General features: G+C 28.7%; 7 protein-coding genes across 21 annotated transcripts; 4 read left to right on the forward strand and 3 right to left on the reverse strand.

Annotated features, from left to right (window-relative positions):
* Nucleotides 1-2,059: 2,059 nt before the first annotated feature.
* On the reverse strand, nucleotides 2,060-2,845 carry LOC145961261 (histone H2A). The gene has a single exon (XM_083081284.1). The coding sequence runs from the start codon at nucleotides 2,783-2,785 to the stop codon at nucleotides 2,411-2,413; it is 375 nt and encodes a 124-aa protein (XP_082937410.1). The 5' UTR covers nucleotides 2,786-2,845; the 3' UTR covers nucleotides 2,060-2,410.
* A 591-nt stretch (nucleotides 2,846-3,436) lies between these two features.
* Nucleotides 3,437-5,417, forward strand: LOC145962136 (oligoribonuclease, mitochondrial). Of its 2 annotated transcripts, none has more exons than XM_083083028.1 (5): nucleotides 3,437-3,680; nucleotides 4,231-4,275; nucleotides 4,396-4,557; nucleotides 4,650-4,870; nucleotides 5,030-5,417. In XM_083083028.1, exons 2-5 carry the CDS (start codon nucleotides 4,270-4,272, stop codon nucleotides 5,154-5,156), a joined length of 516 nt encoding a protein of 171 aa, XP_082939154.1. In that variant the 5' UTR covers nucleotides 3,437-3,680; nucleotides 4,231-4,269; the 3' UTR covers nucleotides 5,157-5,417. The 2 variants fall into 2 exon arrangements, with proteins under 2 accessions (XP_082939154.1, XP_082939153.1); XM_083083027.1 differs by having other exon boundaries at nucleotides 3,441-3,680; nucleotides 4,196-4,275.
* A 373-nt stretch (nucleotides 5,418-5,790) lies between these two features.
* Nucleotides 5,791-11,864, forward strand: LOC145962132 (kinesin-like protein Klp61F). Of its 2 annotated transcripts, none has more exons than XM_083083017.1 (17): nucleotides 5,791-5,985; nucleotides 6,210-6,308; nucleotides 6,562-6,709; nucleotides 6,819-6,968; nucleotides 7,347-7,507; nucleotides 7,625-7,774; nucleotides 7,866-8,102; nucleotides 8,562-8,937; nucleotides 9,006-9,277; nucleotides 9,417-9,556; nucleotides 9,660-9,778; nucleotides 9,857-10,210; nucleotides 10,345-10,572; nucleotides 10,695-10,874; nucleotides 10,964-11,186; nucleotides 11,248-11,369; nucleotides 11,476-11,864. In XM_083083017.1, the coding sequence occupies exons 2-17, from the start codon at nucleotides 6,244-6,246 to the stop codon at nucleotides 11,551-11,553; spliced, it is 3,003 nt and encodes a 1,000-aa protein (XP_082939143.1). In that variant the 5' UTR covers nucleotides 5,791-5,985; nucleotides 6,210-6,243; the 3' UTR covers nucleotides 11,554-11,864. The 2 variants fall into 2 exon arrangements, with proteins under 2 accessions (XP_082939143.1, XP_082939142.1); XM_083083016.1 differs by having other exon boundaries at nucleotides 5,791-5,954; nucleotides 6,034-6,308.
* A 536-nt stretch (nucleotides 11,865-12,400) lies between these two features.
* On the reverse strand, nucleotides 12,401-15,086 carry Cdc23 (cell division cycle protein 23). 2 transcript variants are annotated; one of them, XM_083082973.1, is made up of 8 exons: nucleotides 14,943-15,086; nucleotides 14,696-14,828; nucleotides 13,964-14,619; nucleotides 13,615-13,794; nucleotides 13,361-13,525; nucleotides 13,042-13,288; nucleotides 12,701-12,968; nucleotides 12,401-12,632 (listed from the first exon to the last, which is right to left on the reverse strand). In XM_083082973.1, exons 2-8 carry the CDS (start codon nucleotides 14,794-14,796, stop codon nucleotides 12,522-12,524), a joined length of 1,728 nt encoding a protein of 575 aa, XP_082939099.1. In that variant the 5' UTR covers nucleotides 14,797-14,828; nucleotides 14,943-15,086; the 3' UTR covers nucleotides 12,401-12,521. The 2 variants fall into 2 exon arrangements, with proteins under 2 accessions (XP_082939099.1, XP_082939098.1); XM_083082972.1 differs by having other exon boundaries at nucleotides 14,696-15,058.
* Nucleotides 15,087-15,126: 40 nt separating this feature from the next.
* Nucleotides 15,127-21,940, forward strand: LOC145962115 (CBY1-interacting BAR domain-containing protein 1-A-like). Of its 9 annotated transcripts, XM_083082978.1 has the most exons (11): nucleotides 17,894-18,108; nucleotides 18,300-18,643; nucleotides 18,740-18,841; nucleotides 18,955-19,083; nucleotides 19,460-19,640; nucleotides 19,877-20,101; nucleotides 20,308-20,340; nucleotides 20,478-20,639; nucleotides 20,726-20,830; nucleotides 20,896-21,013; nucleotides 21,383-21,590. In XM_083082978.1, the coding sequence occupies exons 2-11, from the start codon at nucleotides 18,612-18,614 to the stop codon at nucleotides 21,409-21,411; spliced, it is 1,116 nt and encodes a 371-aa protein (XP_082939104.1). In that variant the 5' UTR covers nucleotides 17,894-18,108; nucleotides 18,300-18,611; the 3' UTR covers nucleotides 21,412-21,590. The 9 variants fall into 9 exon arrangements, 7 of the variants coding, with proteins under 7 accessions (XP_082939102.1, XP_082939104.1, XP_082939107.1 ...); XM_083082981.1 differs by lacking the exons at nucleotides 20,896-21,013; nucleotides 21,383-21,590 and adding an exon at nucleotides 21,802-21,940 and having other exon boundaries at nucleotides 20,726-20,853; XM_083082979.1 differs by having other exon boundaries at nucleotides 20,896-21,593.
* LOC145962119 (uncharacterized) lies at nucleotides 20,383-23,171 on the reverse strand. Of its 3 annotated transcripts, none has more exons than XR_014435819.1 (3): nucleotides 21,824-22,582; nucleotides 21,383-21,568; nucleotides 20,383-21,013 (listed from the first exon to the last, which is right to left on the reverse strand). XR_014435819.1 is itself a non-coding variant. In XM_083082987.1 (3 exons), the coding sequence occupies exons 2-3, from the start codon at nucleotides 22,074-22,076 to the stop codon at nucleotides 21,480-21,482; spliced, it is 342 nt and encodes a 113-aa protein (XP_082939113.1). In that variant the 5' UTR covers nucleotides 22,077-22,276; nucleotides 23,056-23,171; the 3' UTR covers nucleotides 21,327-21,479. The 3 variants fall into 3 exon arrangements, 2 of the variants coding, with proteins under 2 accessions (XP_082939113.1, XP_082939114.1); XM_083082987.1 differs by lacking the exon at nucleotides 20,383-21,013 and adding an exon at nucleotides 23,056-23,171 and having other exon boundaries at nucleotides 21,327-21,568; nucleotides 21,824-22,276; XM_083082988.1 differs by lacking the exon at nucleotides 20,383-21,013 and having other exon boundaries at nucleotides 21,327-21,568; nucleotides 21,824-21,890; nucleotides 21,978-22,558.
* Nucleotides 22,175-26,344, forward strand: LOC145962116 (lysosomal phospholipase A and acyltransferase). Of its 2 annotated transcripts, XM_083082984.1 has the most exons (8): nucleotides 22,188-22,307; nucleotides 23,275-23,423; nucleotides 23,597-23,739; nucleotides 23,824-24,058; nucleotides 24,178-24,405; nucleotides 24,602-24,773; nucleotides 24,856-24,978; nucleotides 25,105-26,344. In XM_083082984.1, exons 2-8 carry the CDS (start codon nucleotides 23,318-23,320, stop codon nucleotides 25,322-25,324), a joined length of 1,227 nt encoding a protein of 408 aa, XP_082939110.1. In that variant the 5' UTR covers nucleotides 22,188-22,307; nucleotides 23,275-23,317; the 3' UTR covers nucleotides 25,325-26,344. The 2 variants fall into 2 exon arrangements, with proteins under 2 accessions (XP_082939111.1, XP_082939110.1); XM_083082985.1 differs by lacking the exon at nucleotides 23,275-23,423 and having other exon boundaries at nucleotides 22,175-22,307.
* Nucleotides 26,345-26,403: the final 59 nt, after the last annotated feature.

The following is a 26,403-nucleotide window of genomic DNA, read 5'->3' on the forward strand; positions in this document are numbered from 1 at the left end:
TGACCGTCCACGCTATTGGTTCGCGTCTGCGCGGCAAATTCGAACGACGCGGCGCTTCAAACCCGCGTTTCGACAAAGACGTTTTGTTTACATCTTGCAAACAGCAACGATAGAATAAAATTATGCCTAAATAATGAGCATTTTGCCTAGGAGAGAGCCTATTTGATGGAATATAATACTTTATACATAATCCTGAATTTGTTTACGCACAACTTTTAAAATATTGTCATGATACATCGGATTTAAATGGAAGAGTAGGTCTGTTTGTTTTTAGAGTAGAGCCTACATTTTTTGCATATTTTCTCCAATAAAAATAAAACAGGAATTTAAGTTTGAAATTTGTTTGAATGACATATATTTACCGGAGCACGAAAATATTTTACTAACATTTCAATAATTATCAACATCTGCAATTTATGTAATAATAAATCATTATTACATATTCAAGTTTTGATTTTTTAAGAAACAAGAGATAAAAGGAATGATAAAATTTGATTTCACGTCACATTTATATATTTTTAAAATTAATAAATTCCTTTCGATTAAAAAGAATGTTTTTTTAAATTCAAAAGATATCATTGCTATAAGTATTATTACTACACGTTGATTTTACGCTCTAGGAAAACGTGTAGGAAAACATTATTTCGTAAGGAAGTAGCGCGGACAATGTTGGATCGAAAGGCAAAGTTATTCCACGGCACGGTAGACTTACATTAAAGCGGAGCCGAGTGTGCATGCGTGCGTGCTTACGTGCGTGCTCGCGTGCGTACAATTCAACTGTGTATTCCTGCGTGCGCGGCCGCGCGTGCATGCGTGCATGCGTGCGTGCGTGCGTGCGTGCGTGCGTTTTCGCTCGCGTGCACGTACGCTTGCGTGCGTTATAGCAAAGTTCCATAATCGTTATAAGGTTCTACCAGGTTCTACCCGGCTTCGCGTCCCGGCCGTGAAGCATGAAAATGCAAGACGAAAACCTAGCAGCATTTCTCTCGACGCATTGGTTTTGTTTAATCGGAGAAATAATTAACCGTAATTTGTACCTTTATACTTTTTTTTCAAACAGATACAACAGGGAGGAGAGGTTGAATTTTATAACGCGAGCTTCGAGTTATTAAAGATTCTTGATTCTTATAATTATCATATATTGTATTATGAAATATACGACGGTAAATGATAAATATGTGTAGACGAATATATTATTTTATCTTATACTTTTTTCCCCTGCAGACAAATTATAATTTCAAATAAAATTGAATCGTCGAGTTCGCTGAAATGTGACTTTTATTATCGCGTGTTTGTAAGTTATAATTGAGAATTATCATTGCTAAAGAATTATTTTTGTTCTATACATGCTCTATCTCTTTAGATAGAAACGATTGTTGTAAGACACACAGAAAGTTGATGCTCCAAAAGATTGCCTCACTTGGCGATTTTTACAGAATAATGTTGCATGAGAAAAGATGGCCCGACAAAGTCACGCGATATCCTCCAATTTTATCACATTTAGGATCGTCGCTACTTCCTGCTACTGATACAATTTCCGCAGTATATTTTATTACGATATATTATGGGAGAAATAATATATTTTATACACGAATGATCGTGTGTATGTGAATGAGACTCAAATTTATATTCAGCTATATAGCTAACTTAAACATCTATATATTTTTCAGAAAAAAAGAGAGGAAGAAAGAGCAAGATGTTTAGACATAAAATCGATAAGTGTTCTTTCGAATGATTGATTTTAAGAAAAGGATTGTGTGTTTATTTCAACAGCATTTACAACCATTACGATGTATCAAATGCACTCTTGCGAGAAACTTTAGTAATCAATTTTCGAGATACTTTACCTTGATTTATGGACGGTCCTGCTTGGTATATCATTTCGCAAATTTGGCAAATTATACAATCAACGGGGAACCACATTTCACGCTGTACGATTCTAGAATAACGCGATATTTTCGTAAATATAAGATGTCTTTAATATAGATTCAATATAGATAATATAAAAAAATTTAATTTCTTTTTAAATTAAAATAAAAATTACACTCGAAAGTTGAAATTAAATTTTCAAATGTTTTAATTCTATACTCGTACGCATATACATATATAAGCTACATATTTATATATAATAATAGTAATAGATTCTAATACCGAATACAAGGTACCAGAGTTAGATCCAATGTCTAAAAATTTCCTTTAAATCGAGAAGTTGAAACAATAAAATTCCATTCTCTACATACTCTTAAAATAACATAAAAATGAAATAAATAACCATTATGAAAAGCAATTATAAATATTTTTGATATAAATTGTTCAAATAAGGGGAAAGAATTGCAAACTAAATGTCCTTCGTATATGAAGAAATTGGTGGCCCTAAAAAGGGCCGTTTATAATTATTGCCGATCCGTGGTTAAGCTTTTTTCTCAGTTTTCTTCGGCAGCAGAACCGCTTGAATATTTGGCAGTACGCCACCCTGAGCGATAGTAACGCCAGAGAGCAACTTATTCAACTCCTCGTCGTTACGAATGGCTAGCTGTAAGTGCCTGGGGATGATCCTGGTCTTCTTATTGTCGCGCGCAGCGTTTCCTGCCAACTCCAATACTTCCGCAGCGAGATATTCCATCACCGCGGCAAGATAGACCGGAGCACCAGCGCCAACGCGTTCGGCGTAATTTCCTTTACGCAGAAGTCTATGGATACGTCCAACGGGGAATTGCAATCCAGCGCGATTAGATCGCGACTTTGCCTTTCCCTTAGCTTTTCCGCCTTTTCCACGACCAGACATGATGAATAAGATTTCGCGGTTAGCGAGCAAGAGCTTCTCTATCGATGTGAAGCAGATGATGCCTCGACACGTTCTGCCGTTGGAAGTGCTCCGCCGACTATTTATACCATACTGCGATACCTCGTGCGACCAATGGCGTGCCGGATTGGTACGATTGGCTGCAGCGCGTTATGTGATTGGTGTGTCGCTACCATCGCTTTACTATATATAACAGCTGCGTTGAACATTTCACGGCTTTTGATGTTCTGCTGTGGTGATCGACGTGTCACACTCTTCAAGAAATAAGAGACATGCCATTGAAAAAATTAAACTTTCAGATTCAGAAAAATATTAGCGAAAATAACAAGAAAGAAAAGAAAATGAAAATTATACATTATGTATAAAGATTTTTTAAATTCATAGAATACACATGGAGTATTTCAGTTAACAGAAATTGTTATATAAATAAAATTGAAGTTAAACATTTATGATATCGCAAATATATGATGAATATATTAAAATATATACATATGAAATTAATAATAAATTAAAATAATTAAAATTATACGTAACTTTTGCTTATTTTTTTGTCAAAATTATTTGACATTTGCATTAATTTGAGAGTAAAATTCTTTTTATCTTATGAAACTTTAAATATCTTATTATAATTTGATTTGATCGTTATATATATGTATATATATATGCCATTAATGTAATATATATATATGTATAATCTAATTTGCATCTGATTGTATAAATTTCGATTAACAATAAGGTGAAAAGCGCATGTCGAGTTATAAGTTATAGCTATAGTATTATTAGCAGTCTCAAGATTACTGGTTACTGTCGTTTTATTTTAACAGAACAAACAATCATTGTAATTTAGTAAATATTTTTTTACATAACATTATGTCTGGTAAGTTTCAGTTTCTGCATACACATAATGTTATACATATTTTCAAAAAAGCGTGTTTTACTATAATTTATTTACAATTAGAGGTTATCTTTCTTTGAAATTATTTTTCATATCATTATATATGAAAAATATCATATGAGAATATTTATAGTAAAATAATAGTAATGTATAAAAAATAATACTAAATATTTCATAACATTTATTTTATCATCTCATTATCAATTATTGCATCAATTTAATTTATTATACAAATGAGAATGCAAATCTGTATATGTGCCTTGATGCATTTAATTATATGGATATAATGTAATAAGTAATAACACAAATGTGTTATATTAATGTATAATTTGAAATTAATATCAAGTGAAAGTTGTATAAAACTAAACATATTGAGATAAATATTAATTTTTTCTAATGTTTTTTTGTATTCTCAAATGATCGATATACTTTTATCTATACTTTTATCTAAATCTTGCTTTGAATTATCTGATATACATGATTTTGCAATGTTGTAGACAAAATAATACCTAACAATGCTCCATTAATCCAGGAATCGAGCAATGCTGCTGATCATATTGTTTGGATCGATATGGAGGTAGCTAAATACAGATAATATTTAATTTTATATGATGGATATGATAAAAAGCAATTATTTACCAAAAATTATTACTAAAAATTAATAGATATATAAATTGATCATGTTACATTATTACAGATGACTGGACTTGATGTAGAAAAAGATCACATATTAGAGATTGCCTGTATTATAACAGATAAGACATTGAAGATTATTAGCACAGAATTAAATATTATAATACATCAATCGAATATAATTTTAGACAATATGAATGCATGGAGTAAAAAACAGCATAAAAAAGTAAGTTTTTATTTTATGCAAATGATATATATTTTCTTGAGCTTGACATTTACAAATTGATAAATTTTAAATCTTTCATATATGAAATTTAGACTGGATTGACGGAAAATTCTCGCTTAAGTACCATTTCGTTAAAAGATGCTGAAAAGATGGTGCTTAATTTTTTGCAAGAATACATTCATCCAGGTGTATGTCCGTTAGCTGGAAATACAGTCTACATGGATCGTTTCTTTTTATACAAATATATGCCGCTGGTTAACAATTATTTGCACTACAGGATTATTGATGTTAGTACAATCAAGGAAATTGTCAGGTACAAAAAAATTTTCTATTTTAGTACTAATAATAATGTTAATATTCTTTTTATTGTTTGTAAAACAATAAAATTAGGAGTAATTTACCATACAATAGATATATTAAAAATGATGATATATAAAATATGATTACATGAGTAAATCTTTATAATTTCTAGAAGATGGAATCCAAACATATACAAATCTATTCCACAAAAAGAATTAAAACATAGAGCTTTAGATGATATAAAAGAAAGCATTAAGGAGCTAACTTATTATCAAAAACATATATTTGAACTTCAGTAATAGTAATAGTAATTTTTTATATTTAAAAAAATTACATATATGTATGTAATATACATTTTTCAATTACATCATTATTCAATATACATCTGTTTTTAAAGCAAAAAATACTGAAATACTCAGTGCATCAACCAATGCAATAATTAAATCTGTAAATACTTGAATGAATGTGTAAACATATTTAAATGTGCAAACTCATTGGATCAATAGAACTAAATCTGTAAATACCTATGAATTGTAAATGAATATATAAACATATTTAAATCGAAAGTATTTTTCATCCAGTGTAATAAAAGCATAATAAAATATATATATATATATATATATATATATATATATATATATAAAAATGTCTTTATATCATGTATATAGATTTATTATATTTATAATTTTGATATAATGACTGCTTACACACACACACACACACACATATATATATATATATAAAATTGTTAAAAGAATGCATGTATGAAATTATATTTTTTTATTTTTCTGTTCCTCATAATTAAATGAAATATTGGGCCTGTTCTTTTTAGCTGCACTAGTGCAATTAGTTAGAGTGAAAGAAAATATGTTTGTCTCTTTCCAACTTATTGCACTAGTGCAGCAGTGCAGCTAAAAAGAACAGACCCATTGACAGGCTACGGTCGGGGAGACGCTGGATGCTTTGAAGCGTTTGATTGACCAATCAGGCTAAAGAAATCTTTACTCCTTTTGTCCTGATTGGTCAATCAAACGCTTCAAAGCATCTTCAGCGTCCCCTTGACCGCAGCCTATATCACCCATTTGTATTTGACGCAAGTTAGCGGTCTAGTATATAGTATAGATGTCTGTGAGTTTTCCTCCTTTACCGCTTATATGGTTTTTTTCTTTATGACAGTTGGTAACAAGGATCGTTGCTCTGCACGCCATCACCTAGCGGCTATCGCGTCAAATACCTCAATTCAAATTCTTCAACGGATGCTGTGCTTGATTTCTAGCGTGTAGCGTTTATAAACAGTAAATGAATCCGAAATAAAACGTATCGCGAAAGAGTGAAATCGTACTGTGTTATAGCGAGAAATATTCGGAGCAGAAAAAATTATTCAAGATGAATGATACACGTAACATGAAGAAGGATAAAAATCAGCATATACAGGTTTTCGTGCGTGTTAGGTAAGCAACACAATTATATTTGAAAAGCTAGCGACTTACACTGTTCCGAAAAAGACTGGATCCTGAAAAGCGTATTAAATGCTTTTCCTAAAGTCTGGATAAAATTTCTATTTTCTTATTTTAATCTTAATTTTTTATTTATATTAATATAAATTAAGTAATATATAAACATATACACACAATAAGAGCTGGCTTTTTTATTTTTACACTATTGAGCTATTATCTTTATCGAATAAAATATCATTTTCTGTAGGCCAATAAATAGTACTGAGAAAATTGGAAAATCGTACTCAGCATTAGAATTACCATCTAACAAAGAAGTAGTGGTACATGAAAGATCACAAGGCACTCATTCAAAAAAGTTTACATTTGATAAAGTTTTTGGACCTTCCTCAAAACAAGTAATGAGATATTTTTATTATTTTATTAACTATTATAAGATTTTTGTATTAAATATTATAATAGCACTTATACTTTTGAAAGAAATATAATATTATTTGAAATTTATAGGTAGATGTATATAATGCAGTTGTTAGCCCATTGCTTGAGGAAGTACTGGCAGGATATAATTGTACTGTTTTTGCTTATGGGCAAACTGGAACTGGAAAAACATTTACCATGGAAGGTGTTTGCAATGATCCAACATTGCATTGGCAAAGTGTTAGTTTTATATCTTATATAAAATAATATTTATTATATTATAGTAAATGTATTATTATATATTATATAATAATATACTTATTATATAAATTATGTATAATGTGGCTTGATGTGATATTCTTAATATTATTTAATATAAAAAGAATAATCATGCATATACACAAGCATGCACATTTCTTGATTATTGAATTATATGATCGAATTTAATCCAAGAGATAAAAAAATAACATTATACATATATTTGTAAAAATAAAATCTTTATCAGACTAAAAACTTTATTAGATCAAATTTAGTAACTCTTGTCATAATATATAAGTATAATAATATAAAATCAAGCCTACATATGCTTATATAAAATATATTTATATATACATATAGGATACAACTGCTGGAATTATACCTCGTGCATTGAGTCATTTATTTGATGAATTACGTATGTTGGAAGTACAAGAATATACAGTACGAGTTAGTTTCCTCGAATTATATAATGAAGAATTATTTGACTTGCTATCACCTAATGATGATGCATCTAAAATAAGGTAAAAATTTTTAATAATAGTGTGAATTTTTTATAATTATGTGTATTTTTTATAATAATGTGAAAAATAAATGTATTATTATTTATTTTTATTATATATATTTGTGATCTTATATAGGCTTTACGAAGATGCTACCAGAAAAGGCTCAGTGATCATTCATGGTTTAGAAGAAGTAACTGTACATAATAAAAATGAAGTTTATAAAATCCTAGAAAAAGGATCTGAGAAAAGACAAACAGCTGCAACTTTGATGAATGCTCACTCGAGGTTGGTATTTTTATTTATATATATTATTTATTTTTTACAAATGCTATATTTTATGCTATACTTGTAATAATATTTTTAATATCATTTTCAGCCGTTCCCATACAGTATTTTCGATTACCATTCATATAAAAGAAAATAATGTAGATGGGGAAGAACTTCTGAAAACTGGAAAATTAAATTTAGTAGATTTAGCTGGAAGTGAGAATATTGGCAGATCTGGTGCAGTTGATAGGAGAGCAAGAGAAGCAGGAAACATTAATCAGTCATTATTGACTCTTGGTCGAGTTATAACAGCGCTTGTTGAAAGAGCACCTCACATACCATATAGGTAATTGGCAAAATTATTTATATTAATGGTATAATTTTATATAGATATTTAATATAAATATTTCTCTTTTTTTTTCAAGTTATATAATTTAAACTTAGTTGAAATTTATATTATTATTAATAAATATTATTTTTAAATCTTATAAATTTATAAGGACCAGACAGAATGGTCATACATGAGTTCCGATTCAGCACATTTACCCTGATTTTTTCTCAATTTTTATGCTTCTTCAGATTTAAAAGGAATTTATTAAAATTAAATCTTGAATTGAAATTTATAGATGTATTTAGTATGCCCTTTACTAATGCACACTAATCAGTCTTGAATAAAAAAATTGTCTGTAAAACTGATGCTGTGAAGTTGATTCTGTGTCTGGCTCTTATAGATCCACGAGATTTAAATTCGTGTTTCATTTTATTAATCTCTAAATTTATTATTTTTGTATTTTACATTAATTAGGGAATCAAAATTAACAAGACTTCTGCAAGAATCATTAGGCGGACGTACGAAAACATCAATTATTGCGACAGTGTCTCCAGCAAACATAAATCTTGAAGAAACATTGTCAACATTAGATTATGCTCATCGTGCCAAGAATATTACAAATCGTCCTGAAATCAATCAGAAATTGTCTAAAAAAGCATTACTTAAAGAGTATACAGAAGAAATTGAAAGACTTAGGAGAGACTTATTAGCAGCACGTGAACGAAATGGTGTATATTTGGCACAAGAAAATTATAATGAAATGCAATCGTTGATTGAAAATCAAAGTAAAGAAATTGAAGAAAAAATAACTCACATTAAAGTGCTTAAGGAAACTATGGAAACTAAGGAGGTATAGATAAATAATAATTAGTAATATTTTATAATAGTAATCTGTTATCTTATATCATATTTTTTTAGCAAATATTCAATGATTTACAAGTAAAACATATTGAACAAACTCATTGTCTACATGAAACCAAGGAGCAATTAGAAACTACCACACATGTTTTGAAATCAACTACTGCACTTTTAGAAATGACAGAACTTGAGAAAGAGGAACAAAGTTATTTAGTAAAAAAACATGTATCTACAGAAAAAGAGCTTTCATCACAGGCACAAATACTTTTAAATATTGCTGATACAGTTACAACTGATATAAATAAGCTTCAAGATAAAATTTCTCATAAAAGGTAATTGCATTTCATTTTATTATTATTTTAATATAGAGTAAGAGATATCTATCTCACTAGATCACTAATGACTTTATAATATTAATGTCTCTTATCATTATAATTATTTAAATTATATTTAATGTAATACCACATATAGGCAATTAGAACAAGAAAACGAACATCTCAGTCATCAATTTCGATGTAACATTGCAAAACAATTTCAAGAGATGGAAAATAATGTTACAGTTTATTCGCAAAATTTTCTACAGTTTTGTACTTCCATGAAAAATAAAATAGGCAAGTAAAAATTATTAATACGTACAATTATGTATATAAAATGGATATCATGGAATATACATAGGATAGAGAATATATATCAGAATATACATTATCTTTGTAGATTCACAAATAAAGTTATTCAAAAAGGATATAGATTCATTAATCCAACATATGTCAAATGATATTATTAATAAAGAACAGTCAGCAGTAAATGAATTTACAAAAAATATGAATAACTCGGTGAGTTATTTACACATATGTAAAAAAACAAAATAATATAACCAAAGAATATGTATAATATAAATTTTTCTATTTTAGTACACACATTATCAACAGTGGTTGGATACAGAAAGGAAATTTTCATCTGACTTGATTCAATGTGAACAAGAATTTTTAAATGACACATCCCTGAAACTGACATCAAAAGTTAATGATTTCATACAAATTAATAGCTCGCAAATGGCAAACAATTTACGCCTTTTAAATGATGACGTATCTCAGAAATTTGATAAATTATTGTCATACACAAATGAATCAATAAGACAAATTTGTAATCACAAGATACAGGAACGTGACAATTTATATAAAAATATAAATGAGATAAGACAAAACATACAAGTTATTCATGAAAGTGATGATAAAATTATAGAGGAACAAGAAAGGTTTAAGAAGGTATAATCATAATGTGGTAATAATTTTAATATTATCTTGTTATATTTTGTTAATATTTTTCTTTCAATAGTTTTAATAATTTTTACTTACAAAAATATATATAAGCTATAAAATATATACATTTTCTTTCACAGTCATTCGAAAATTTATGGCTACAATTTAATAATTTAAGTAAAAACGTGACTGAAAATTATTCTAATAAATGCACCACTTTAACTCGTGTTAATGAAATTTGTGACAGTATGGATACCGTTATTCTTGATAATTATCACAAAACTATAGAAGGAAATAAATATCTGGAAGAAAAAATTCAAAGCAATATAAGTACACTTAAAAGCGATATTGACCATAACATGATAAAGGTATCATTTTATACTTTTATTACGTCTTACAAATTTCTTAGTTTATTAAGATATTAATTAATATCTGTGTAAGAAATGAAAATTACAGTATACTATATATGTTGATTCTTTCGTTCTGTTAGAATCAGGCAATAGCAGAGCAGATTGCAGTAGAAAGCCATAATTTAACTGATGAACTTCAAACTAACGTAAACGATCATTGTAATGTATTAATGCAGAAAAAATTACATATCGAAGATAATAAGAAACAAATGATACAAAAATTCATGGAAGATAATTCTTCTTCTATTGGATTTATTGAAGTAAATTTTTTATTACTTATATCATTAAAATTATTTTGCAAAATACATAGACATATTTAATAACATATTTATTGATAATAATTTTACAGAATAATCAACATATATTAATGGAAGGTTATAATAATCATGTAAAACTTGTAGAAGAAAAGGAAAAAGAAAACTTACAAATGTTTATAAAATTAAATGATGAAATTAAAAGACAAAGTGAAATTTCGTCTGATTGGAGTGACAAGACCACTATGGAATTGCATTCAATTCAAGAAAAAGTTGGGAAGTTTCTTCTGGAAGATTTACGGCGCGATACACCAACAGGTAATTTTTCGACTTTTATGCTAACTTTAATAACTAGATTTATTTAACATTTTTCTTTCAGGTTTAACACCTGCGAAAAAAGAATATCATTATCCACGATGCTTGGCTGCAACTTCACCACATGAACGAATCATTCAAAGGTTCAGAGAAATAAGAAATTACCGTGAAAACTCTGATGATGAAGTAAATATAAATATCAATTTATTTGGGAATAAACATATTTCTAAAAGTAAAGATTATTGACATAAGCAAATATAGTGATATGTAAATGTTAAATTACATTTTGTAGGAAACAACGTTGATCAATAATAATTCACCGAAGAAGCAATTACAGATGCAAACACAAATTAAACGCTCTAATTGGTAACCAATTATTTTATATTTATGATAGAAATTAATTATACATTAGATTTACTGTTAAATAATAATATTTTGATACAATGACACCATGTGTAATAAACAATATAATTAAAGAATTTATAGAAAATTGACTGTTTGATAGATCTAAGATGCACTTTGCTTGACACTATTTTCGCTTTCAAATCGCAATAACAGATGCAAACGCAAATTTTTCACCTTAATTGATTCAGATGCTTTGGAGTGAAAATAGTATCAAACGAATCTAATCTACATCTCTAAATCTACATTCCAGATCTAAATTTGCTTCACAAATCTGCATCATTAAAAAAGATCAATTACTATAACTTAATATATAAACGAAATATATATATATATATATATATATATATATATATATATATCAATGAAAAAGTTGACTGCATAATTAATTCTCATATACAATGAGTATCAGTTTTTATGCTAATATCACACTTTAATTGCACTAGAAATTACGTTAAAAAATTACTAATAGTATTTTTTAAATTATTTTATAGTATTTTTCATTTATATTTGTTAACTTACTATAGAGGAGATTATAGAATACAATATATAGCTTGGATCAGACATAACAAGATCTTAAAAATGCTATTTTACAAATTCTATTACAAATAAATTCAGCTCTTAATATCTCATGATAGTAGAACATTTGTAGTCTTGGACGAAGTGTTCTAATTAAGTCCGATATTTTTTTTAATTAAAATTGTAGTGAAACTGAAATTTTCCGAACTGATCTTTATAACTGATCTCATATATTTGATGCGCCTATTACCTAATGTTATGTTTTAATTTTATATGCATGATTATTTAAAAACATATTTTCGGAAAAAACAATTTATTACACAGAAATGTATAATACAAAATTATTTTATATTTTGTATACATAATTACAAATAAAATTTATGGACCACAGACCATAGATAGCAAATATTGTTTTGTTTATGGCGTAGGAGTGAACGAAAGATTCATAGGTGACAATTGACTCCCAGATGTTGCATCAGTTCGCGCTCTTTGCTCTATCACAGGATCCGTTTCATTCATATCATCCACCTAGAATAATTATGAAATCGAATAGTAACTTGCCAATTGTTATGAAAAAAAAAAATTTTTTTACTTACCACCATAGAAGTTTCTTCTATTCTCTCTGCTCTTTTTTCAGCAATCGTTCTTAATAGCGCTTTAGCTTCCTCCTTTGTTTCATCAAACTGAAGACATTTTTGTGCAAAATGATTTGCGAGATCTAATTGTTCCCTCTTCAAATGATATTGTGTAAGATATTTGTATGCATGACTCAATTCCGTTCTATCAACGCTTCGGAATTCGTCCATTACAAAGTCTGTATAAGCTGCCGCTGCATGATCGTGTTCTCCTAATTTCTCATACAATCTAAAATAGAAAAATTTAGTAATAAGTATTATTATTTTTTACAGTATATTACATATTACATATATTTACATACGTTGCTAACTTTAAAAGTGCCATTCCTTCTATATCGCCCACATTACATGCCTTATAGTAACATTTGAGAGCATCTTGAATTTTATCTTGTTTCTCATATGCTTCACCCAAGGCTAGAACCATTCTACTGTCGTGGGGTCGTAAGAGTTGAGCTTGTTTGTAATAATAAAGTCCATAAAATGGCATTTTTAAGATTTCATATGTCTGACCTAAGCCGTACCATGCTCTATAATCTCGTCTATTTACCTCTGTAATAAGTTAACAAATATAAATAAAAAATACATTATTATTGCAAGCATAAAATGTTCAAAGATTTTTACCAATTGCTTGTCTATAACTGTGAATTGCGCCATTGGTATTTTTCATTTCCATGAATTCATGACCTAGTAATGTCCAAGCTGACAAATATTGCGGATTCATTTTCAATGCCCTATGGAAATACATCACTGCCTTTTGATGATCAGCTCTTAAGCTATAATAATTTCCTGAAAGAGGTATTTTAATTTTTACTTCAAAATATTCTTTTAAATGTAACATTTATATATTTTCTTATAAAAACTTGATTGATACTTGCCTACTATACAACAAGTTTCCAATCTATATTTATCTATCTCAGTAGCTCTGTGTGCTAAGTATGCTAATTCAACTTTCATCTCCTTCACATAAAGTAGATTAGAATATGTATCCATGTTATCAAGGCAATAAGGATCTTCTTCTATTATCCTTTTAAAAGTTTCTATTGCATTATCAACATCTAGAGAATATAAAATATTTTTATATTTTATTATAGAAAAAATATTTGAATTATAAAGATATATAAAAGAAATGTTTAGTTAAATATAATCCATTAATTTTGAAATTTAGAAAATTTGAAACTTCAGTTGCAAACTTAGTCATCTATTCTAGCAAATTTGTTAACTCACCTCTTCTATAATGCACTGCAATTGCAGTTTGAGCTAGTACATAGCCATTTTTCTGAAAACCCATTGATTGCAGTTGGCAATATAATGCTAAACCTTCATCTATGAGCTGCAATTCCAAATACATATGTGCCATGAAAAAGTATTTCATCCAATGTTTAGGTAAGCATAAATTCTCCAATTTTTCTCTGTCTGTGATTAATGCAGCCAATTCTAACCATGTACCCCAATGCATAGGTTCTTTATGTATAGACTCCACTAGAACATCTGTTGCTTCTTTAGTGAGTTGCAATTTCTTCAAAGTCACGCCAAAAAGATATAAACCATAGCCATCTAATCTTGAAGCTAAATGATCTTTCCTTAGATCAGAGCAAAGCAATTTCAAATTATCATTCTTCATAGGATCTGGTGGTACATCTGTCATATCATCCACCTTCTTTTTCTCTCCTGACAGGTAACGTGAATACAAATGTAGGAATCTAACTTTTGGACTTGTACAGTCCTTTGTGAAATATGCTGCTCTATCATATTCTTTCAAATCAAAGTATGTCTTAGCTAAAGTGTAGGTATCCTCCTCTTGACATGTCTCTGGTATATCCGCAGTCAAATCATGCACATCTAATTTTACAGTTTTCAAGGAGTAGTTTAATTCTGCTAACCTACAAATCAAACACCATACATATGAACACGTGTGTGAATGCATAATAACAATGACATATTTATTCAAGAAGAAACCATTTGGTGGTATGCAGCAAACCGCGCTGGGAACATTCGCTTATCGCGTGCAGAAGATTCGATTTAACCTCCTTAAGATTAAACTTCACGAGTTCTTGCATCTTGTTTCCACTTTACTTTCCTATACCATTCGCTAGAATAATAAGCATTTTACTTAGCACTGTACATATCGAGGAATAAAAAACTCATACACAAAAAGATTTTGTTTAATTAATTTATATTTTCCAGCACTTTTTATTCATCATACCGGTATCGTTTTTTGTTTACATTATCATCATATGTGTATGTATATACAATACTCACGTGGTCATGTCATCCTTATACTATTGTTTACATTTTACATACATAAGCATGACATGAACACGTATAGTGATGAAATATTTAACATTTATTAAATAATAGAATAACATTATTTAGCAAATTATATGTTGAATATTATCGAGACCAAAATGCTCATGTTACGATTTTGATTCATGTATACCAGCCTTTTTCAAATGTGTATATGTATGCCTGTATGCGTGCATGCGATTGTATGTACAAATTCTAGAACCTCTTCTATGAATCACAAGAATGAAAATCTATCAAGAAGAGAAAATATCATCCGATGATGTCTGCGTATCGCCTGATTTCATGGGTAAGGCAATCGTATGTAAAATATTCAAACTTCTCATTTTTAATTAAGAATTATTGTTTCCATTGCAATAGTCGAATTGAACCAAACAAGTATGTATATGTGAGCAATATTAATAGTAAAGGTGAATTTATTTGATTATCCATATTTTCTAAGTTATTATATGTATTTTTTCAATTTTTTTTTTAATTTGGCTAAATATTGTCATATCTTTTTCATATTTCCTTTTATGAAATACAAATTTCTGATTCTAACCATAAATATACAATCCTAACCCAGAAATTTTACTCTGATTTTTAAAAATGGACAAAGATTTTAAAATTTGTACCTTAACAATGTTAATTTGAACTGTATAAAAATATGAACAATATTCTAAAACAGTTTAAAAATTTGATTTATGAGAATTTGAAATTTTACATCATCTTTTTAAAAATATTATGAAACATAATCCAAAATAAACTTTTTTTTCAAAGATAAAATTAAGAAATGTAAAGCCAAACTATATAATAATTGATGTCATATATTTTCTATTTCTATAATTTTCTAGTTTTCTTTTGAAATGACATAGGTGAATTAGTAAACTATTTAGGATGGAACATATTTTTTTGAAATATATATCTCTTTAGCAAATCAATAAAAAAATTCGAAAATATAATGGAAATATTTTACAGGGTGCAAATTCCCACGGTCAATTAGGACAAGGTATATTATCAGAACAATCTATTTTACCTCAAAATGTCGATTTATCCAGATGTTCCCTAAGACCAGAAGACATAAGGAAAATTGTCGGTGGCGCCGGACACACGTTAATTTTAGACACGGATGGTCGGATATATTCTTGTGGATTGAATGATAAGGGACAAACTGGAAATGACAATACTGAGCAAAAAAACGTTTTAACATTTGAAAAAATACATGCTCTCGAACATAAAATAATGGTTGATGTATGTTGTGGATGGGACAGTTCCGCGGCGTTAACGAGAGACGGCGAGCTATATGTATGGGGTTCCAATCGTTATGGGCAATTAGGTTTGGATCATATAGTTTTTCCCACAATATCGCAGCCCTACAAAATTTCAATTGGCGAGAAAATCAGATGTATTTCAATGGGTCTACGACATACCGCCATTGTGACAGAAAATCGCGAAGTCTATATTTGTGGAGCAAATAATAGAGGACAATTAGGATTAATTAATCCAAAAACTATGGAACCTTACATTCTTCTAGATACATTTACTAAAGGTTTGACAATTTTCTTTACATTACATGAACATTTTGCTTTATAAAAAAATGAACAAATTGAGAAACTCTAAAAACTTGATAGTATAAAATATTGAATTTGCTTTATGTCTTTTTTTTTAAATTCCTGTTTTTTACATGTATTACATTACTAATTATATATTTTTATTTATTTTGTTATTATATTTATATTTATATTTTTTACATTTATTATTAATTTTTACTCTTATTTATTTATCAATTTTATATTATTTACTGTTTTATATGAGTTACATACAACTCAAGTAGCTAATAAATATGCTATTGTGCAGTAAAAAAACGAAAACGTTTACACCTAATTAAAATACAGGTGAACAGTTCCAGAATTAACACTGCGGGAAAATATAGAGAATGTTGCCTGTGGTCAATATTATACTGTTGTCATAGCAAAAAATCAAAAAGATATATATAATATACAAGTTTTTGGCGACAACAAGCATGGGCAATTAGGATTCTGTCCTAAGATATTTTCTGAAATGCGATTATGGCAACCTATATGTATCCCGCTTCCAGAAATACAACTTGATATGCCAATTCAGATTCATGCAGGATGGAGTCACATAAATATCTTAAACAGTAACTATATTAAATTTTTTTCTTATTATATAATCAATTTATTTATGTAAAAATAAAACTGTATGATTTTAGATGGCGTCATTTTTTCATGGGGAAGAAATGATTATGGTCAATTGGGTCATTTGTTATCAAATTCACGAAATGAAATTTCCAAAAAAGAGAAACTTCATCATATTGAACACATCCCCAGAATAGTTCAACTTTCAGTTGGATCAGAGCATAATGTTGCCTTAACTGGTACATTATTAAATTGCATGAAATATATACAAATATATTTGGAACGAACTATATTAAAATATATATAATATAAAATACATCAAATAATTATAATTTTGTAATTTGAATTTTGCAATTATTTTCGATTTCCAATTATCTCAAATTTTTTTTCTAATTTTTTAATCAAGCCTGAAAAAGGACATGGATATAAATCTTGTATTTAGTTTGTTTCAAAAATATCTTAAAATATCAAATATAATTAAATATGAAGAAAAAAGGCTTTCGAAAAAATTTTCAGTGTCATTTATAATAATTTAATTTTTCAGATGACGGTACGATATTGTGCTGGGGTTGGAATGAACATGGAAATTGTGGTAATGGAAATACTGAAAACATTTTAAAACCAGAATTTCTTCCGGTTTCATCAAATTCTGTCGGTGTTCTCGTTGGTGCTGGCACAGGCCATTCATTTGCTGTGATAAAAGATATTAGCTAATTGCAATATTAATATATTGTGCAAAACAAATTAATTTAATATCTAGTTACAATTATGTGTATAAATAAAATATTTTTGCAAATATATTAAATATAACATATAAATTTGTTATCCGATTGCAATGCAATGAGAATAAAACAAAAACTCAGAAATATAGAAATAAAATATAATTATTATACAAAATTGTATTTATACATTCTGGATCTTATAAGAAAGGTATAATCAATTTTATTTTCTTCATATATGTAGACATGAAAAAAATACATATATACAAAATTACATATATAAATATGAAATTAATACCGATACATTTCTTAATCAAAAATTTTAATTCTAAATTTTTTATATAGTTTTTCGTTATATTAAGTTCGACACACGCATTTCCATGCCTTAAAATCTTTTTAAAGGAAACAAAATTGTGTCACAATCGGAATAGAGGACATGGAGTTATAATAAAAAATTCAGATCAGACTGAATCAAAAGACGAATTTATAAAGATATCGACCCCCTGCATTGTTAGCCCGAAGGGAGTATAGCAAATGCGCGGCGAACAACTTCACCTGCGGCAATTCACCACCTGTCACCTGTCAGTAGGCAACTGTCAGCGGTTGTGAGTAAGAAGAGAAACGGTCGAAATTGTGCTTTATAAAAACTTTATTTCGGCGAAGAAACTCATCGCACAGAAAAGTTTATCAGATACATTTTACGGCGAAAAAGAAATGCTTCGAGCACGCTCTCAAAGTAACGTATAGTAAGTTAAGCGAATATACATGATATTTATATTTCGTTTGGCAGATTGTATATCAGAGCGAATTATATATGTAAATAAATTTCTTTTGTTTATTAGTGAGCAGGAAGCGAAATTTGTGCAAGATCGCATAACGGGTGTGGAAAAACACTTTGCCGAGCTGTGCACGATATTTGCGGCGTTCGCCAGAAAAGCGGCCAGGTGCTTCTCCGTGAAACTATATCGATTATTTTTCCTCGGCGATATGCGTAAAACTTTTATTCCTTATCGCTTCGCGTCCGGTTTTGTTCATTACTCACCAATCTTTTTTTCAGGTTGCGCGATAAAAACGATGAGCTGGCTAAAATAATACAAACTTACGCCGATTCAGAGATTATAAATCGATCCTTGAGTGCCGGACTCGCGAATTTTTCCGCAACATTATCGGTTATTGGCGATTACAGGTAAAATTGCATCTTTATTCTGCATATTTCATTCATATTTTCTTCGCGCTAAAAAAATCAGCTTAATTTATTTTTTGTCGCAAATAACTAATTTACGTTTAACATAACTATGGATAAGTTAAATATAAAAAGTCATGTTGATATATTTTCACTTGCATAATTAAAATTATTTATATTTCTTTATATATATTTATTTTTCTATATTGAATGATCATGATGTTTTTTTATTTCTCAATGAAAAAAAAAATTTTTTTAATGTGCTCTTTCTCCCTCCTTTTTAAAAAAATTTATTTTTTTCTTGTTTACACTACTTTACATTACATTCTGTTTTTCAATGTTATTTTGATATTTGCGTTTTTAAAATTATTAATTTTAGAGACGCTGAGGTACAAAGATTAGATGCCAAGATAACCGCACCTTTCTCACAGTACGCGACGATTTGCAAACACGCTCGTGATGACGTTAAAAGCACCTTTGCTGCGCGCGATAGAGAGCTTACAAGACGAAGACAATTGGACAAAGTCCGAGAAAGAAATCCCAGAAATCACCAAATGATAGTATCCTTATAATTAAAGATTCACTTCAATAGCATTAATTAATTTCAGCTATAATTGTGTTTCTTATAACTTTATTACGTCTTTTATAACTTTGCAAAAACAGTAAAACAAAAAATGAAACTAATATTAATTAAATTATTTCAAAGTTTATAACTAAAATCTCGTTTATGAAATATTCTTTCTCACACATATAAATATCTGTTATTATAAAATCTTTAACTGAAAAAGAATACTAGTCACAAGCCAAATCGGAACTGATGAAAGCATCCGTCGAAGTATCCCGAGTAGTAAAAGGATTGGAAGAACAAATCGATTCGTTCGAGCGGCGAAAATTGCACGATTTGAAATCCATATTTTTAGACTTTATCACCATCGAATTGAGTTTTCACACAAAGGCTCTCGAGCTTTTGACTAAAGCGTATCAAGATATCGCGGCTATAGACGAGATGAAAGATCTTGAGGTAAGATGTAGGTCTAATTTGAATTTTTTTCTTCCATTAAGTTAAATTGAAAAAAAAAACAAATTTATTGAAAAAAGAAGAATTTATTAAAGTTTAAGAATTTATTAAAGTTTAAGAATTTTTTTATTGAAATTTATAAAATATTATAATTGCATTATATTGATATATTTATACAAATGTAGTCGTTTATCTTCTTTGACACGCAGGACTTTCAAATCGCGAGAGGAGAAATGAATGGGGTAAACTTGTTTCAAATTGATATGTTACCACAATTCAATAACTTATTTTACAATAATAGTTTTATTATTATCAAATGTTCAGTATACAGTATTATGTCAATCATTATTTAAATATATGCAATTATATTGTTACCCAGGAATTTAGAGAGACAGTGCGCGTTCCCGATTCCGTCGCAAGACTAGACACAGTGAATAGAACTTCATTTCGACAGGCTTACTCATTAACGAATTTAGCCAATCGATTCGCATCTTCTCCCGTGACATCGCAGAAATCAAGTAATCGAGAAGCTGAATCTGCCGTAAGTGCAAAAATTTGAACATACATTGCTCCTTATAATCTATCTTTTTATGTTCTATTATTAAGATCTTAATATAAAAATTGCAGGATTCTGTACAAACTGGATTCACAAATTCTTCTGAATCAGTTCAAGTTGAGGAGTATGCAGACAGCACAGAGGAAACAGAATCAGAATCAATTCAAGAAAAGCCTGTGAGGACTAGGCATAAATCTATGTAATTTCAATAACATTTTTAATTTTTGTCCTATCTTTCTAGAAAACAGTATCAAGATACTCTGGATGTAAAGTAAAGAAACGTTTCATTCTCAAACCTGTCCCAGCAATTCCTACATGTCAGAAGTCTTTAATATCATCTATAATATATCGCATACCATCTAAAATGAATAAGACAAAATAAACTTTAAACATTATATTTATCTTTTAAAAATATTTGATTGTTTTATACTTTATATCACAATTTAAATGTCTATAGATACAAAAATTATTTTAACTAAGATAAGACATATATTAAATAATTTTGTTTTATAAAAAAAGGATATATACAATTATTTCATAAGTTAAGAGCAAAATGGAGTTAATATATGTCCTATTTAAATTATAAAATCTAATGCAATTAGATATATCTATATACTTAACATTTCAGTTAATTGTATGACAAAGATTTGATATAAAATATTAAAATACACATTTATAAAAAAGTGTAAGTTTATTTTTATATTGTAACAAAAGGATGGATATCTCACATATACATTCTTCTTCCACAATTATATAATATGGCTATCTCAGATGCTTTGGATGAGTGATTACTTATATATTAGTGCATTTGAAAGAAGAATGAACTTATTTATCACCACCTTCGACTCCTGCTTGTGTCATTAGGTCCGCGATATTCTTTTCCAGATCATCTATTCTGTTGCCCATTTCATCTAGTGTTTTTTATTAAGGATTTTTTTATGACTAATATTGATTAAAATAAATATATGTATATAACATCTAATCAAATAAAAATATAACATGCATATAACAAATATACATCAAAAAAACTGATATACATTAATATAATTAGTTATACTACTATTCTATAGAGTATGTACGAGATATCTACAGATTTTCCCAAATGTCACTTTAATGTAAATCTAATATTTTCGTATTTTTCTTTTAGGTTAAGTACAGAAAAAGGATATTTCTTCCTATGATCTGATCGGACATGGTTTGAAATTTGTCCTGCATATTCTGCAGCAGCGTTTGCACCTGCAAAGGAGTCAACGTAGCGTCAACGTCGTGTGGCGATGCGTCCCCGGGTGTATTATCATCATCATTCCGTGTATGCGGACTCACGTATTGCGTCAATTCCTGCATGTTCTTCGGATCGGCGCTGTTACTCATCCCGTAACTGTCCACATCCTCGTTCTTGTGATCCTGCTTGATGTCGGCCATCCTCGATGTCTCTATCGGAACGGAGAGAGATTGAACGGGACGAGATTGAGCTTATCCGAGACGTCTACGTCGCGGGTGTAATGGATCCCACGAACGGGCGCATGCGACGCGACGTCTCCATCTTTCACGGTGACTTCGTGACGGATGGTGCTAAGCACCGTTGATTGATCCAACAATGTTTATAAACCTTAAGCGGGTCTCTTCTCGTGCGGAAAGAGAAAGAGGAGAGAGGTATCATGAAATGCAGAAATTGATTTTTCAGATATCTTTTTTATTCAATTTACGCAATTTACGCAATTTCTCGTTTTTTCTCATTATATATTTTATTATATTATACTTATTTATTGTATAGAAAAGTCACATATGAAAGTCAGGATTATAATTAATAGTCTACAAGTCTTTATTTTCGTAATTCGAGACTTTCGGACGTCACATATCATACGATACAATGATATCACGCATCATATGATTGATAAATGAATCATACTACTGTTGCTTACGCACGAGCTATTTATTTTCGATACAATTCTGACTAAGGCTGCGTTCCAATATTCACTGCCAGTACTGAAAATCTATAGTGTACGTCACGTAAACTATAGATTTTCAGTACTGGCAGTGAATATTGGAACGCAGCCTAATTGACATTTATAAAATCGAGAGCGGAATAAAAACGCAATAAATGATCTAGAAATGTATACAACGTAATTATTTCGTCTGTTGCACTTTTTTCATTTTATTTTATAGAAAATAAACGTTATACTTAGGCTTCAAGAAAGGAAAATTTAAAAAACCGACTCCAATGCAGACAAAAATTTATTAGGACGTATGATGCAATTTTCATGGTCTCTTACAAAAACGATAGTTTCATAAATATACATAAAGAAAATGATGCGTGTGTCTACATTTTTTCACTCATTAAAACATGTTTTTGAAATATGCAAGATGATGTAATCATAATCTTTCGAGCAAGCTTAGATACCAATGAAACGATGTTTTCTTCTAATACTTGTCGTATCTTACTCCGATTGGCTGTCATCTATTCTCGCTTCTAACGCATGTGCACGATATCAGCTGATTATACCGACTGAAAACTGATAAACAATAGCTTTACAGTCACAGTTGTCAAATGAGTACCATTTCGTTCTAAACGAGAAAATTATTTTTCAGCAAGTTTATCTGAAGTGTTAAATATTTTTAGAATCTGTGTGTTTTCGGTTTTAATATTGTGGCTGTAACAAACAATGCGCCTGGTGGTTCTCATAAACACGATAATCGTTTTTTTATTTTCTATGCAATCGGTGAGACTTTGGCACATTAAAACGAAACAAATATCACCTGTTATTTTAGGTAAATAATTTGGATTCATATTTTAAGAAGCGTTTTCTGTTACACTAGTTATCTGATGCATTTTAGAATTCAGCCTTTTTTATATTATTTTCATCATAAAATATAAAATTTTAGAGATAATGATTTATCGAAATGTTGAAGAGTATGTCTATTAATAAATAAAAATTATACAGTTCCAGGTGATGGCGGTAGTCAAATCGAAGCAAAGATTAATAAGCCATCAGTGGTGCATTATATCTGTCAGAAAGTATCCAATGATTATTTCAGCCTATGGTTGAATATGGAACTTCTTGTACCTCTCGTGATCGATTGCTTTGTATGATTGTTAATTCATTATATGTTTCTATTTTTCTTTATTTCATCCAGAAATACAGCTTTTTTTAAATCTATTTTATTGCAGATTGATAACTTAAAGCTTAACTATGACAATATGACGAGAACTACTAGCAATCAGCCTGGAGTAGATATAAAGGTACCAGGTTGGGGCAATCCAATTGTAGTCGAGTACATAGATCCCAGTAGAGCTTCACCAGGTTCATATTTCAGTGATATTGGAAATATGTTAGTAAATGATATGGGATATGTCAGGAATTTATCATTGCGCGGTGCACCTTATGATTTCCGAAAAGGGCCTAGTATGTACAATATATAAATTAATTAATATTTACAAACAGGCAAATGCTCTGATATTTTGCGACATGCATTTTATTCAGTTATATTACAAATTTACCGAGATACAGATCTTAAATTTCAGGCGAAAATGAAGAATTTTTTGCCAAATTAAAAACTTTAGTTGAGGAAACATATGCAATGAATAATAATACACCAGTAACACTATTGGCTCATAGCATGGGTGGACCTATGACTCTTATAATGTTACAACGTCAGAGTCAGGAATGGAAAGATAAATATATAAATTTTTTCATCACTCTTAGTGCTGTGTGGGCAGGATCTGTTAAAGCTATCAAAGTATTTGCCATTGGTAAGCATTTCATTTTTTTGCTTAAAATTGTTATTTGTAATCATTAATAAACAGGTTACAGTTTTATTAAATATGCCTCTGTTAATGTAACACGTAAGAATATTTATCATGAGTATCACTTTATTATGTAAAAAAAAATATATATATATGTATATATAATAATTCTTTTATTATATATACATATTTGAATTTATAGGTGATGACTTAGGTACATATTTTCTTCGTGAAAGTGTATTAAGAACTGAACAGATAACAAGTCCAAGTTTGGGATGGTTATTACCTTCAAAATTATTTTGGAAGGAAACAGAAATTTTGATACAATCAAATTTAAAGAATTACACATTGAATGATTTACAACAATATTTCATGTATGGTAGATCATTTAATCATTGTATCTTTGTGTGTATCTCATTTACATAGAAATATCTTTAAAAGTATTTTTATTTGTAGAGACATAAACGTTCCTAATGCTTGGGAATTCAGAAAAGACAATGAGAAATATCAATTAAATTTGACAGCACCAGGTGTCGAAGTACATTGTTTATATGGCAGTAAAGTGCAAACTGTGGAAAAGTATATCATTTTTATTATATAGAAAGTTTAGATAATTGAATAATTATTTAATTATTAAAGATACTAGAGATTTATAAGAGATTAGAGACTTTAAATTTTATATATATTTTTGTTTTATACATACAGGTTGTATTATAAGCCAGGCATAGCTATAGATGGCTATCCTCAATTAATATCTGGAGATGGGGATGGAACTGTAAATATAAGGAGTTTAGAAGCATGTATACATTGGCAGAAGTCACAAAAACAAAAAATTTATTATCAAGATTTTCCTGGAGTAGATCATACTAATATATTAAGAAATAACGATACTTTAACATACATCAAGAAAGTTTTAAAAGTTTAACATGATTATAATGCTGATTTTTATTAATACTGAGGTACATACAAAAGATTGCAGCAAATTAGATAACATTAATATTTTAACATTTTTTATTTGGTAATAAATTAATACTTAAACTGCACAGTACAAAAGTGACATTAAATATGAAGATATTGAAAAATTGATTAAAATTATAAGAAACTGATTCAAATAAGGTTTCTATTAAATTATCAAAACAATATTATGTAAAATTAAAATTAAATGATTCATTGATAAAAAAAAATGACATCGTAATTGAAAATATATTTTTATTACATTGTTCATTAAAATATATCAATATATAACATACCATCAATTTAATCAGGAATATTATAAAGTAGTGCAGTTACAAAAAAACATTTTGTAAATATCAATACTTCCATTCTAATTCATATCCTTTACATATAATACTATATTTCCTCTTTATACATATATATTTTTATACTCACAATTAGTATATATACTCACAATTAGTATATGTACACGTTTTATCAATTTGTTACGTTGTACTAATCATATGATCTCACATGAAACAAAGATCCAATTAAGATGACTAGTGTACAGTAATTATATTTCATATCTCTGCCATATTATATACAATAATAAGTGTATGTGTATATTTAATAGCTGATATATAGCACAATTAGAATAACAATAAAATTCCAGTTCTATATATAGTTTACAAACCTATTGCATTATAAATATACATCAGTGTTATATTTACATCTTTATTCACAGTGTGCAATAAATATTTATGGTAGTATAGAATATTTGAAAATCAAGAAAAATAATATAAAGTATTATTGTAGGAAATATCAACAGATAAACAAACTTTTTAAGATTTTTACTATAATTTCAAAATTTCCTCTTGATATTTTATTCATATGCAAGATATTTTTTTTATATAAATCCATAAATATATGAATATATAATAAACATTTATCAGAATACATAAAAAATGTTCCAATGTTATATTTGTACAAAATAAAAAATAAATATTTTTAATTTCTGTTATCATTGATATCATTTCATTATCTCTTATATCATCTCGGTATCGATTAAAT

This window comes from Camponotus vicinus, unplaced genomic scaffold (assembly GCF_025532165.1).
Source record: "Camponotus vicinus isolate PSW18456_S1 unplaced genomic scaffold, iyCamVici1.0 SCAF_11, whole genome shotgun sequence".
NCBI classification, from domain to species: domain Eukaryota; kingdom Metazoa; phylum Arthropoda; class Insecta; order Hymenoptera; family Formicidae; genus Camponotus; species Camponotus vicinus.

What these genes read in the sequence shown, in the direction of transcription:
- LOC145961261 (XM_083081284.1), bottom strand. Translation starts at nt 2,785, where the DNA reads ATGTCTGGTCGTGGAAAAGGCGGAAAAGCTAAGGGAAAGGCAAAGTCG.
- LOC145962136 (XM_083083027.1), top strand. An exon ending in GTAAAAAACAGCATAAAAAA is followed by an intron (nt 4,558 to 4,649) that starts GTAAGTTTTTAT and finishes TATGAAATTTAG; the next exon opens with ACTGGATTGACGGAAAATTC. An exon ending in ACAATCAAGGAAATTGTCAG is followed by an intron (nt 4,871 to 5,029) that starts GTACAAAAAAAT and finishes TATAATTTCTAG; the next exon opens with AAGATGGAATCCAAACATAT.
- LOC145962132 (XM_083083017.1), top strand. Translation starts at nt 6,244, where the DNA reads ATGAATGATACACGTAACATGAAGAAGGATAAAAATCAGCATATACAG. An exon ending in AAACTATGGAAACTAAGGAG is followed by an intron (nt 8,938 to 9,005) that starts GTATAGATAAAT and finishes ATATTTTTTTAG; the next exon opens with CAAATATTCAATGATTTACA. An exon ending in GTGAAAACTCTGATGATGAA is followed by an intron (nt 11,370 to 11,475) that starts GTAAATATAAAT and finishes TACATTTTGTAG; the next exon opens with GAAACAACGTTGATCAATAA.
- Cdc23 (XM_083082973.1), bottom strand. Translation starts at nt 14,796, where the DNA reads ATGCAAGAACTCGTGAAGTTTAATCTTAAGGAGGTTAAATCGAATCTT. An exon ending in CAGTTATAGACAAGCAATTG is followed by an intron (nt 13,289 to 13,360) that starts GTAAAAATCTTT and finishes AACTTATTACAG; the next exon opens with AGGTAAATAGACGAGATTAT. An exon ending in GCACTTTTAAAGTTAGCAAC is followed by an intron (nt 12,969 to 13,041) that starts GTATGTAAATAT and finishes TTTCTATTTTAG; the next exon opens with ATTGTATGAGAAATTAGGAG.
- LOC145962115 (XM_083082976.1), top strand. Translation starts at nt 15,266, where the DNA reads ATGAAAATCTATCAAGAAGAGAAAATATCATCCGATGATGTCTGCGTA. An exon ending in ATTTCATGGGTAAGGCAATC is followed by an intron (nt 15,341 to 15,997) that starts GTATGTAAAATA and finishes AATATTTTACAG; the next exon opens with GGTGCAAATTCCCACGGTCA. An exon ending in TCACATAAATATCTTAAACA is followed by an intron (nt 17,181 to 17,252) that starts GTAACTATATTA and finishes GTATGATTTTAG; the next exon opens with ATGGCGTCATTTTTTCATGG.
- LOC145962119 (XM_083082987.1), bottom strand. Translation starts at nt 22,076, where the DNA reads ATGGCCGACATCAAGCAGGATCACAAGAACGAGGATGTGGACAGTTAC. An exon ending in CGATCAGATCATAGGAAGAA is followed by an intron (nt 21,569 to 21,823) that starts ATATCCTTTTTC and finishes AATAAAAAACAC; the next exon opens with TAGATGAAATGGGCAACAGA.
- LOC145962116 (XM_083082984.1), top strand. Translation starts at nt 23,318, where the DNA reads ATGCGCCTGGTGGTTCTCATAAACACGATAATCGTTTTTTTATTTTCT. An exon ending in TGATTTCCGAAAAGGGCCTA is followed by an intron (nt 24,059 to 24,177) that starts GTATGTACAATA and finishes CTTAAATTTCAG; the next exon opens with GCGAAAATGAAGAATTTTTT. An exon ending in AAAGTGCAAACTGTGGAAAA is followed by an intron (nt 24,979 to 25,104) that starts GTATATCATTTT and finishes TTATACATACAG; the next exon opens with GTTGTATTATAAGCCAGGCA.